General features: G+C 44.5%; 1 protein-coding gene across 6 annotated transcripts in view; it reads left to right on the forward strand.

The window, feature by feature from the left end:
- MEIOB (meiosis specific with OB domains) overlaps positions 1-12,227 on the forward strand; it is a 40,485-nt gene that overhangs the window by 10,483 nt on the left and 17,775 nt on the right. For 5 of the 6 annotated variants that reach the window (XM_021086801.1, XM_021086802.1, XM_021086804.1 and 2 more), the window contains 3 exons: positions 4,965-5,096; positions 7,319-7,391; positions 9,689-9,884. In XM_021086801.1, the coding sequence (XP_020942460.1) occupies positions 4,965-5,096; positions 7,319-7,391; positions 9,689-9,884 (401 nt within the window). The remainder of the gene's footprint in view (positions 1-4,964; positions 5,097-7,318; positions 7,392-9,688; positions 9,885-12,227) is intronic. The other variant, XM_021086800.1, reaches the window with a different exon arrangement.

Here is a 12,227-nt window from a genome sequence, read left to right on the forward strand (position 1 = left end):
TGTAATAGTACTAAGAGAGCTAGGTAAACTGGTCAGCTCGTTACTGTGCATTGGCGTGTGTCTACTGAGCACCTCAGCTCTGTAAGACCCAGGGTAAAGGTCTCATCATCCCCAGAGATCAGAGTATCATATCGGGAGGACAGGCTTGGAGCTCGCTTGCCTGGGCTCAGTCACTGTGTCATCTGAGATCTGTCCCAGGTACAGCTGTGAAATCGGGGGAGATAAAGCTGGATGGGAATTAAATAAAGCTCATAAGGGTAAGGGTGTGTGACACACAGTAAGAACTCCATATTGACTGTCAACATCAGCCTCAGAGCTGCCAGTGCACAGGTAAACCTCACAGAAGACGGAGTGGCAGGGACGAGGGTTCTCCAGCAGGGATGTGTTGTGACAGTGTCGAGCGAGAGACGAGTGGCAGCAGCATCTATGTATTTACTCAAACAGCCCGACAATTTAGTGAAGAAAATCGTCTTTCGTATCTGGAAAATACAGTGGTTCATACAAGCAACTGAACAAGAGTTTTAGGACTACGGGAGTTCCTGTCATGGCGCAGTGGAAACGAATCCAACTAGGAACCATGAGGTTGCGGGTTCGATCCCTGGCCTTGCTCAGTGGGTTAAGGATCCGGCGTTGCTGTGAGCTGAGGTGTAGGTTGCAGATGAGCCTTGGATCCTGAGTTGCTGTGGCTCTGGCGTAGGCCGGCGGCTGCAGCTCCGATTCGACCCGTAGCCTGGGAACCTCCATATGCTGTGGGAGCGGCCCAAGAAATGGCAAAAAGACAAAAAAAAAAAAAAAAAAAAGAAAAAAAAAAAAAGAGTTTAGGACTACGGAAACATAATTCGAAATGAAAATTGGACTTTAAAAATCAATTGACCTTCACACTTCTGGAGTTTACCCTCAGAGATACCATATAAAATGCCAGAAGTAGCAAGTGGCTATTATTAGCTTTTAAAGTGTCAGTGCTTTTTATTAAAGGGTTAAGTGTTTGGGCACAGCTTGAGGGAATCAGAGCTCTAGTCCGCCAGGCAATAATTTTGACAGGAGATTTATTAGAATCACCTGAGTAATTGTGGCTCTGTTAATTGACTCATGGTAGAGTGATAGGCTTTTTTGTTTTTGTCTTATTTTATATATTTTGTTGTCATTTTTGAGGTAAGTAACAAAGATGTCATCTCCCACTCATACGCACTTGTCTCTTTACTTTCCTTCACCATAATTTAGATCAGAATTATCATTTGAATAGGTTAAAAAGTTCTGCATATGTTTTGTAAGCTGTAAAAGGAATAATTTAAAATATGCAAATTAGAAAAATGTCATACTTAATATTTGCTAAAACTACAGTGATGAAATACAATGTTCACCTATCAGACTGTGCAGGTAAGGGACCATTTCTGTAACATTTGACTACTTTTTTTATAATTACATGTACAGTATTCCTTTTTTGGAGATGTGCTTCCTGGCTTTAACCCACTGTGAGGGGCCAGAGATAGAACCTGCACCTCAGCAGTGACCTGAGCTGCCACAGAGACAATGCCAGATCCTTAAACTGCTGTGCCACAGCGGGAATTCCTGTATTACTTTCTTTTTTTTTTTTTTTTGTCTTTTTGCCATTTCTTGGGCCGTTCCCACAGCATATGGAGGTTCCCAGGCTAGGGGTCCAATCGGAGCTGTAGCTACCAGCCTACACCAGAGCCACAGCAACACGGGATCCGAGCCGCGTCTGCAACCTACACCAAAGCTCACGGCAACGCCGGATCCTTAACCCACTAAGCAAGGGCAGGGACCCAACCCGCAACCTCATGGTTCCTGGTCGGATTCATTAACCACTGAGCCACGACGGGAACTCCTACTTTCTAAAATTTTTATGTAATTGATGTATAGTTGATACATAATATTGTGTAAGTTACAGGAGTTCTCACTGTGGCTCAGCAGATTAAGAGCCTTACGTAGTCTCCGTGAAGATAGAGGTTTGATCCCTGGCCTCGCTCAGTGGGTTAAGGATCTAGGGGTGCTGCAAGCTGTGGTGTTAATTCACAGGTACAGCTTGGCTCTGGTGTTGCTGTTGCTGGGGTGTAGGCCCCAGCTTGGGAACTTCCATGTGCTCCATGTGTGGCCCTACAAAGCAAAAAAGCAAAAAAGGAGTTCCCATCGTGGCGCAACGGAAACGAAACCAACTAGGAACCATGAGGTTGCGGGTTTGATTCCCTGGCTTTGCGCTTTGGGTGAAGGATCCTGCATTGCCTTGAGCTGTGGTGTAGGTCACAGATGCGGCTCAGATCTCGAGTTGCTGTGGCTGTGGCATAGGCTGGCAGCGACAGCTCTGATTGGACCCCTAGCCTGGGAACCTCCATATGCCGCCATGGCCCTAATAAGACAGAACGCAATTTTTAAAGTTTATATCCCATTTATAGTTATTATAAAATATTTGCTATATTCTCTGTGTTGTATTTATCCCTGTAGCTTATTTTATACCTAATAGTTTGTACCTCTTGTTGCCCTCCCTTTGGTAACCACTAGTTTGTTCTCTGTATCTGTCTGCTTGTTTTTTGTTATATCCACTAGTTTGTTGTATTTTTTAGATTCCTCATATAAGTGATATCATGTAGTTTTTGTCTTTCCTGTATAACTTATTTCACTTAGTGTAATGCCCTCCAAGTCTATCCATGCGGATGTAGATGGCAAAAAAATCCTTTTTTATAGCCAAGTAATATTCCTGTGTGTGTGTGTGTGTGTGAGTATCACATCTTCTTTATCCATTCATTTATTTTTTGGTTTTGGGTTTTTTTTTTTTTTTTTTTGGTTTTTTTAGGGCCGCACCCACAACATATGGAGGTTCCCAGGCTAGGGGTTGAATCAGAGCTGTAGCCACTGGCCTGTGCCACAGCCACAGCAACGCAGGATCCAAGCTCCGTCTGTGACCTACACCATGGCAATGTGGGATCCTTAACCCACTGAGCGAGGCCAGGGATTGAACCCATGTCCTCTTGCTGGATTTGTTGATGGATGCTTAAGTTGCTTGCACGTCTTGGCTATTGTAAATAATGCTGCTGTGAACATCGGGTTGCATGTATCTTTTCAAATTGGTGTTTTGCTTTTTTCCTATATATACCCAGAAGTAGAATTGCTGGGCCATATGGGAGTTCGATTTTCATTTTTTTGAGAAACCTTGATACCGTTTTCAGTGGCGGCTGTATTCGTTTACATTCCCACGGACAGTGCACAAAGGTTCCCTTTCTCCACATCCTCGCTAACATTTGCTGTCTGTGATCTTTTTGAAAATCTGAGGTGACACCAAGTTGGTTTTGATTTGCACTTCCCTGGTGATGAGCACAATATCGAGCAACTTTCCACGTGCCTGTTTGTCAGCTGCATTTCCTCTTTGAAAAAATACCTATTCAGTTCTTCTGCCTCTTTTTTTATTTTTCCTTTTCAGGACCGCACATGCAGCAGATGAAAGTTCCCAGGCCAGGGGTCGAATCAGAGCTGCAGCTGCTGGCCTCCACCACAGCCACAGCGATGCAGGATCCGACCTACACCACAGGTCACTGCAGCACCGGATCCTTAACCCACTGAGCAAGGCCAGGAATCAAACCCACATTCTCATGGATACGAGTCAGGTTCTTAACCCACTGAGCTACAACAGAAACAGCTCCTGCCCATTTTTTGATCAGGTGGTTTGTTTTTTGATGCTGAGTTAGTTGTATGAGCTATCTATCTATATATTTGTATTAGCTATTAACCCCTTATCAGTCATATCTTTTACAAATAATTTCTCACATTCGGTAGGTGATTTTTCATTTTGTTGATGGTTTTCTTTGTTGTGCAAAAACTTAATTGGGTTCCATTTGTTTATTTTTGCTTTTATTTCCTTTTTTTTAGGAGATAGAACCACTAAAATATTGCCACGACCTATGTCAGAGAGTGTTCTCCCTATTTTTTTCTTCTCTAAGAGGTTTTTGGTATCTGGTCTTACATTTAGGTCCTTAATCCGTTTAAAGTCTATTTTTCCGTAGGATATTAGCGAATATTCTAATATAACATAGCGCTGTCTGGTGTCCCAGCACCACTTGTTGAAGAGGTGGTCTTTGTTGCATATTTTTGCCTCCGTTGTTGATGAATTGATCATAGTAAGTGGGTTTATTTCTGGGCTTTCTGTTCTCTTCCATTGATCCATGCGTCTGTTTTTTGTGCTAGTACCGTAGCTGGTACCTCATGGTTCCCAGTCGGATTCATTTCCGCTGCGCCACGACAGGAACTCCTGTATTACTTTTTTTTTTTTTTTTTGTCTTTTTGCTATTTCTTTGGGCCGCTCCCGCGGCATATGGAGATTCCCAGGCTAGGGGTCGAATCGGAGCCGTAGCCACCGGCCTACGCCAGAGCCACAGCAACGCGGGATCTGAGCCGCGTCTGCAACCTACACCACAGCTCACAGCAACGCCAGATCGTTAACCCACTGAGCAAGGGCAGGGACCGAACCTGCAACCTCATGGTTCCCAGTCGGATTCGTTAACCACTGTGCCACGACGGGAACTCCTGTATTACTTTTTTAATTAGCAAAAGCAATAAAGAAATTTTATTTTGGGAAGAAAAGTACTTGCTGACCCCTAGTGGTGTCTTTTAATAGAGCACATTTATTCAATTTGAAATAATTTAGATCTGAATTATGACGTAGTTTATAACAATAGTAAGAGAGAAATGGAGACTCTAAGCTCATATCTGTATATGGCTCAAACCTATGTGTCGTTTCCCTCCGAACATAGAGATAACTGGGGAAAGGGAGCAGAGGGGTCAGCCGCGAGGTGAGTCATCTACTTTGGCAGCTTTGAAATTCATAAAAGCATAATTTATTACAGTATTCATATCTGAATAATATTTTACACCACATGTGTTTTTATCATAGTAATCATATTCGTTCAAAATTAAACATTTTTATTTGAAAAACAAAAACATTGATTTTCCCTTAGATATTGGATCAGAAAGGTACACTTTCAGTTTCACCATTCGTGATTCAGCAGCCCATTTTGTAAACGTAGCATCCTGGGGCAATGAAGACTACGTCAGAGCCCTTTCTGACAGCTTTAGAGTTGGCGCGTGTGGTGAGTTGTCACTGATTCTTAAACCATTTTTCTTACAGTCTTATTCCCATGATGTGTTTGTGGTAGCTACACTGAAGGAGTCCAAATGAAATTAGACGCAATTCCTATTCTTAAGAACCTTACCAGAAAAAAGTCAAGTGTTAAGACTATAACCCAAGGCCTTCAGCATTTCATTGAAGCAAACAAATGTGATAGCCACATATTTTTACTGGGTAGTGCTATGATTTTTGCTTTATTTCTCTTTCATTTTGCATCATTCCCTATTGTGGCTCTAATCATTTATCTTTCTGGAAACATAAAAAAATGTGGCTAAATAGATTTCGATAAAAGATGATATTTGAATTGTAATGGGATTTTTAAGAAACTTTACTTTTAGTATAAAATACCAAATCTTTTGTATCCTCAAACCACCCTAGTATCCCTCTGATGGTACAGTGTAGTATAATAAATGAAAAAGAATAAGACTTTGAAAACAGATAAATCTGGATTCAAATCCAAGTGCTAACATTTATTTACATTGTGGCTTTGAGACAATTTCTTAGTCCTGTTGGGCCTCAACTGTGAATTAATACCCTATAGATTCTTGTGAATATTAAATGAGATAATGTACCTGGTATGAAATGTAGAATTTAGTCCCTCAGTAGATGACAGCTCTAGTTTCATACAGGAAACAGGAAAGCTCGCGTACCAGCTCTGTTTCATGGCAGAAAAAAAGAAGGGAAAGAGCGACACAGACAGTTCAACTCCTCTTCTCCAACCCTGAATATCACATAGCCTGTTGCCCTACTACTCACTCAGCACCCACCCATTTTAACTTGCAGGGCTATGCGTAGTGTCTCTCTCATTGACTAACAAGGCAATTGAACACATGGACTAGGAAGGCCAAAAACTTTGCAAACGTCACAGGGCCTAGTATAAGTGGAAACAGTCCTTGGATGATTGCTAGAATGTTAGTTACATAGAGCTAAAGACATATTTTGGTATTAAAATATGTCCTGGGTTGACAGTTGTTAGGGTGAATGGGATAAGGGATTAAAAATGTAAAGTTGTCAATGCTTATAAAAGTAAATTGGATTTTAGTGTGCTGGAGTCAAAAGATCACAGATTTTTGCATCAGAACAGTTCTAAATCTAGCCCCACTAGATGTTCTAGATAGAGCACCGTGGGAAAGTCATTTAACCTCTGTGACCTTCAAAGTCTTCATTTGGAAAAAGGAATAATAATGGGATAGTTGTGTGAGGAATTAGCCCAGTAGACCACGAGAAAGTCCAACATAGACCTTAAGGAAAAAGAAACTCTAAAATGTTAGATCGTAAGGCTGATAAACTGTGGAGCTCAAATCAAGGCCCAGATTAGGCATTGCTCTTTCTACCACGATTGTTTTCTGAGGACAGTTGAAAAATCAATGAAAAATCAATTAAAGCCTTTGTTTTATATGAGGGCATTTTCAGTGTAACTAATTGATAAAGTAACATTAGTGTGGGTCACAGGCTGGGATTTAAACACAAAGTATAAGAAATGTCATCTGATGGAGTTCCTGTCTGGGGTCAGTGGCTAAGGAACCCAACTAGTATCCATGAAGATGTGGATTCAATCCCTGGCCTCCAGCAGTGGGTTAAGGATCCGGTGTTGCTGTGAGCTGTGGTGTAGGTTGCAGACATGGCTCAGATCCCGCGTTACTGTGGCTCTGGCGTAGGCCGGTGGCTACTGCTCCAATTAAACCCCTAACCTGGGAACCTCCATATGCCTCAGGAGCAGCCCTAGAAAAGGCAAAAAGACGGAAAAAAAACAAAATGTCATCTGATGGAGTTCCTGTCGTGGGTCAGTGGCTAACGAACCCGGCTAGTATCCATGAGGACGTGGATTCAATCCCTGGCCTCGATCAGTAGGTTAAGGATCTGGCGTTGCTGTGAGCTGTGGTGTAGGTCAGCAGCTGTAGACTGATTTGACCCCTAGCCTGGGACCTCCATATGCTGCAGGTGCAGCTCTAAAAAGACAACAAAACCAAACCAAACCAAACCAAGAAATGTCATCTGAGAGCAAATTGATGGTCATACCCCAGGATTCCATTGCTCACCGTGCTACAAGAAAATGATTATGAATGCTGTATGATACCAACTCAAAATTGGAAATAACACTGTAATGTTTGCTGTTATGTATACTTCGTTTTAAAATTTATCCTGTTACTTTTTTGTAATAACATATTTTTCCATCTATTTTAGTGATAATTGAAAACCCCTTGATCCAGATAAAGGACTTGGAAAGAGAAGAAAAGTTCAGCCCTGCAACTCCTAGGTAAACCCAGCGCAGAGTTAACAGTCTTTGTGCCAGAATGGCCGTTACTAAGAAGTTTTTGTGTGTCCGCTGAGCAGAGAGCTTCCTAAAGGTGCATACTTCCCAACTGAAAATTAGGAGTCTCGTTCTTCCTCACATCACAATGTTTGTCTTTGATACGGAATAGTTCACTTGACACAGGATCACGTGAAAAAATGACTTTGTTTTTATTACTTTGATTTTCATACTTAAATTTGCAAAACTTTGAGTCTAGTCACATTAAATCTGGAACATGAGAAGAAAAGCTACATCTTGGAAGTCACTTAGCTGCTTTTTCATGTCAGGTTTAAGTTTCTTCCCTGCCTGCCTGTCTTAGTTCAGGTCCTGGGGAGCCAGAGCCTAGCGGAGGCTTCCTGCCGATGATGGTGGATGGAGAGCATTGTGGGGCGCTGCGCGAGGAGGCAGGCTCTGCTGGAGCCCCGGCCCAGCCTGAGCAAAAGGGCTCCCTCACAGTGGTGCCCCAACCCCGCCCAGGAGGGCCTGGGCTTTTGTAGCCAGTATTTGCAAGTCATTGGTTGAAGCCCACCCCTGACTCGGGGCGGCGGGGGGGGGGGTGGGGGGGTGGGGGGGGTGGGGAGGGTGGGGGGTGCGCTGAGAGGTGGTTCTGGCTGAGAGGTGTGAGGCTGGTAGAGGGCTCTGGGTGGGCACCACAGTCTCGACTACATGTGTACCTGCACCCGTTTTTCTGACCTTGTTTCTCTGCCACTGCATGGAACTACCTCCCCTTTGTGAACCCTGGGCTCATTCTGCACTCACAGCATTGCACGTCCACTTCCCTCTGCATGGAGCAGTCTCCTTTGCTTTGAATGTTTGCGCTTCTCATCGCAGTTTCAGCTCAAAGTCACCTCCTTCGATCCTCCTCATCTCCTGTCTGTAGTTGCCCTTCCAGTCCCCAGTACCAGGACCTCATCATAGACACAGTGTTATGTGTACCATCAAGGCCCTGGCTACAGTCTGGGATTATCTGATTAATTGTTCTCGTCTGTCTCCCTCTCATGCCTACAAACTCCGTGAGAGCACCGGTCTTGTCTGTCTGCCTCGCCCCTGTTTCCCCGTGCCTCGACCGGGGTCTGGCACACAGTAGGCTCTCACTGAGCGTTTACGGAATGAGTGCGTGAATGAAGGGTGGGAGGCGCATTCTTGGCAGATGGAACAACATGAAACCTCCAGCCTTTTCCAGAACAGTTCATCGTAGTTTGGACTGTATGGAACTGTGGATGTTTGACAGTTTTTTCTCTAAAATGGCAGTTTCGTAGCCTGGTCATCTGAAGTGGCTGGACTATGGGCAGAGGAACGGCAGGAGGAGAAGCTTGAGGGAGCAGCAGCATCTCTTCACAGACAGCTTCAGCCGTCCAACCTCCCTCTTTGCTGATGGCTAGCCCAGGAGGTCTCTGAGCACGGAAATCACAGCTTCACACGTGTGCTTTGGCTGCCTGAGGAGGATGACTCTAGGGGAACGAAGCTTAGGAGACAAGGGGACAGGGCGAGAGCTGATGAGGCTCACACCTAAAGAGCAGCAGGGGAAGGAAGTGGGGGCCTGGATGAGAGGGCTGCCCAGGCTCCACGGAGGACACTGGGCAGCAGAGTGACTGGAAGGCAGAGCCCCTCGTGCTCAGTGTGTGAACTTTGGGCAGCTGGTCTGCGCAGGGCGCCGTGCAAGGAAGGAAAGCACGGGCCTTGATTTAGGGCTCGAGCAGGGCAGTCGTGCCCGAGGTGGGAATGACCACCCCCACCGTATTTTAGGGTACTTCCACACCCCTTTACAGAGAGGGAAGCAGAAACCCAGAGTGTGGGGCCAGATCAGACAACTACTGTGTTGAGAACTCGGGCACAAATTGGCCCTCAAAACCGTTCAGACAAAGAAATCTCATACGATGTTGTTCCTACAGTGTTTCTAAGAGTGAAAAGGATAATTTTTCTTTTTTTTCTTTTTGGTCTTTTTAGGGCCACATCTATGGCATATGGAGGTTCCCAGGCCAGGAGTCGAAGCGGAGCTGCAGCTGCCGGCCTACACCACAGGCACAGCAACACCAGATCCTTGACCCACCGAGTGGGGCCAGGGATTGAAGTTGCGCCCTCATGGATACTAGTCAGATTTTGTTTCTGCTGAGCCACGATGGGAACTCCTAAATTTCCTTAAGCTAATTTTTTTAAAATGTAGTTTAAATTACAACCAAAATTTAACTGTGAACCTTAAAGTATTTTTCTGGTAGAAAATGGTTTGATATTAACTTTTTGTGTGTGTGTTTGCAATTTAGCCATTGTAAGCTGTTGCTCAGTGAGAATCACTCAAGGATGAAAGTTTGTTCCAATTATGAAGTGGACACCAAGCTACTTTCTTTGATATACTTACCAGTTAAAGAGTCTTCTGATTATTACTCTCTGGGTGACATTGTTGCAAATGGACACAGTCTTGATGGAAGAATTATTAATGTCCTTGCAGCTGTGAGGTCGGTAAGTTAAATCCCAACAAAGCCAGATTCAGTTTGGCAGGGGAGTTTTATAATTTTGTTCATGTTTGGAAAGTAAAAACCAGCTGGAGTAAAATTTTGTCTGTATCCTGATCCATCCTCAGTTGAATTTAGAAAATAACACTTCCCATTAAAGGGAAAATTGCATTTTATCTGTTTGAGTAGCACAGTACAGTTGTATTTGCATGTAAATGCAGCACACAGTCATACATGATCCACCAGCCACAGGAGAGCTTTTCAAACTGTGTTAAGCAGAGGCACAAAGGAAAGAGTCGACGCCTTGACATGAAGGGCTCCCTGAAGTTCTTTGAAGGTCTGTACGTTGGATAAATCAGGGAATCAAAATTTTTTTTTTTTTTTTTTTTTGTCTTTTTGCCATTTCTTGGGCCGCTCCTGCGGCATATGGGAGGTTCCCAGGCTAGGGGTCTAATCGGAGCTGTAGCCGCCAGCCTACGCCAGAGCCACAACAACGCGGGATTCGAGCCGCGTCTGCAACCTACACCACAGCTCACGGCAACGCCAGATCGTTAACCCACTGAGCAAGGGCAGGGATCGAACCCGCAACCTCATGGTTCCTAGTCAGATTCGTTAACCACTGTGCCACGACGGGAACTCCCAGGGAATCAATTTGGTGCATGTTGTCAGAGCTGTCCTGAGATGGAGCAGTGAGTGAGAACACCCGGGGTGCTGCAGTTGCCTGGTGAGCTAACGCAGCGGATCTGCTGAAAGGCAGGACGGAACAACGCCGGGAGGGTCTGACCAGTCTTTGCATTCACGTCTCCCTCCAGCCCAGTTATTGCTGCGAGTTTTGAGCTCCATTGGACAGACTAGAGTCACTTGGCAAGGAGTAAATTTTCACAAAGTATGTGAAGAAAAATAAAGGGGCAAGAGCACTTCCTCACTATGTGGAATGATGATAAGCAAAAGGCCAAAAAAAAAAAAAAAAAAAAAAAAAAGGGAAATAGACTTAGGTACTTGTAGTCAACGTCGTCAGTAACTGCTAGTTGCGTTTCCGTATTAAGTGACTGAAGATGCTGACGATCCCTGACGACAGGCTGACGGAGGCCACGTCTGCTTTGTTCACCACCCTAGCCCAGCCTGGCACAGTGCCTGCCGAAGAGTAAACACTCAGTGTAATTCGTAATTCGGGATGGAGGAATAAACACCCCATATGACAGTCTTGAAAAGTAGGAATAATTCCTTTCTGAGCAACTTAGGTTCAATCTTTTTTTTTTTTTTTTTTTTTTTTTGTGGTTTTTTTAGGGCCACACCTGCAGCATATGGAAGTTCCTAGACTAGGGGTTGAATCAGAGCTGCAGCTGCCATAGCCACAGCAATGCCAGATCCGAGTTGCCTCTGCGACCTACATCACAGCTCATGGCAATGCCAGATCCTTTAACCCCATGAGTGAGGTCAGGAATCAAACCCACATCCTCATGGATACTGGTCGGGGTCTTAACCTGCTAAGCCACAATGGGAAGTCCTCAATCTTATGTAAAGGCAGGATATAATCTCTCAATTTCCCCGAAATTCTATGTAATGCCATTATGTTACAGTGTAGTAAGAATTTTCTAAAACTCAGTGTGAATATAAAACCTGCAACAGCTTTTACCATGCCCCACACTTCCCTGGCCACCCCTTGAATCTGACCTTTTTCATAGGATTATATTACCTCTTTTTTTTCCATATCTTTCTTCTCCCATTTTGCTTTCATCCCTCTTACATTTCCTTTTCTTCAGATTTTTATGTAACCTATTCTTGCTTCATTCTCACTTCTACGTAGATCTATTCACTTTAAAACTCCTTTTCATACAGTTTTCTTATGTCCCATGAGATAGTCGGCTTCTCTCATGTGCTGTCTGTCCTTTCCTCTGACTTTGTTTCCAGATCCTGCTCTTCTACAGGCAACTGTGAGTCTTTCTTCAGCTCTTTTTCATGGAATTTGGCCCTGACATTAGATCCAGGGGTGACAGTAGGGGGCAGCCGGTGGACTGTCTGTGCTTGGGCCATTGCTATGTCTGAGGTTTCTGTTGTTCCCTGTGAGAATTCCCTGAGGGGCCCCTGGCTTCACTCCCACTTCTGTGATCCTCTTTCTCCGCAAGTGGACTGAATCAGATGGTGTATTAAGGGGCATTGCCCACCTACCTCATTTGGTCCTTACCAGCTTATCCCTATGAAGGCAGTGAAGAAGGTATCCATACCCATACCTGGGCTGCAAGACAGGAACGCTGAGGCCTGGAGAGATGAAGTCACCCAGTCACATGCACTCCATGCCAGGCCTGCGCTAAGCCGTAGGGATACACAGATGCCACCCTAGGGCCTTGTT

Source organism: Sus scrofa, chromosome 3, assembly GCF_000003025.6.
Source record: "Sus scrofa isolate TJ Tabasco breed Duroc chromosome 3, Sscrofa11.1, whole genome shotgun sequence".
Lineage (NCBI taxonomy): Eukaryota > Metazoa > Chordata > Mammalia > Artiodactyla > Suidae > Sus > Sus scrofa.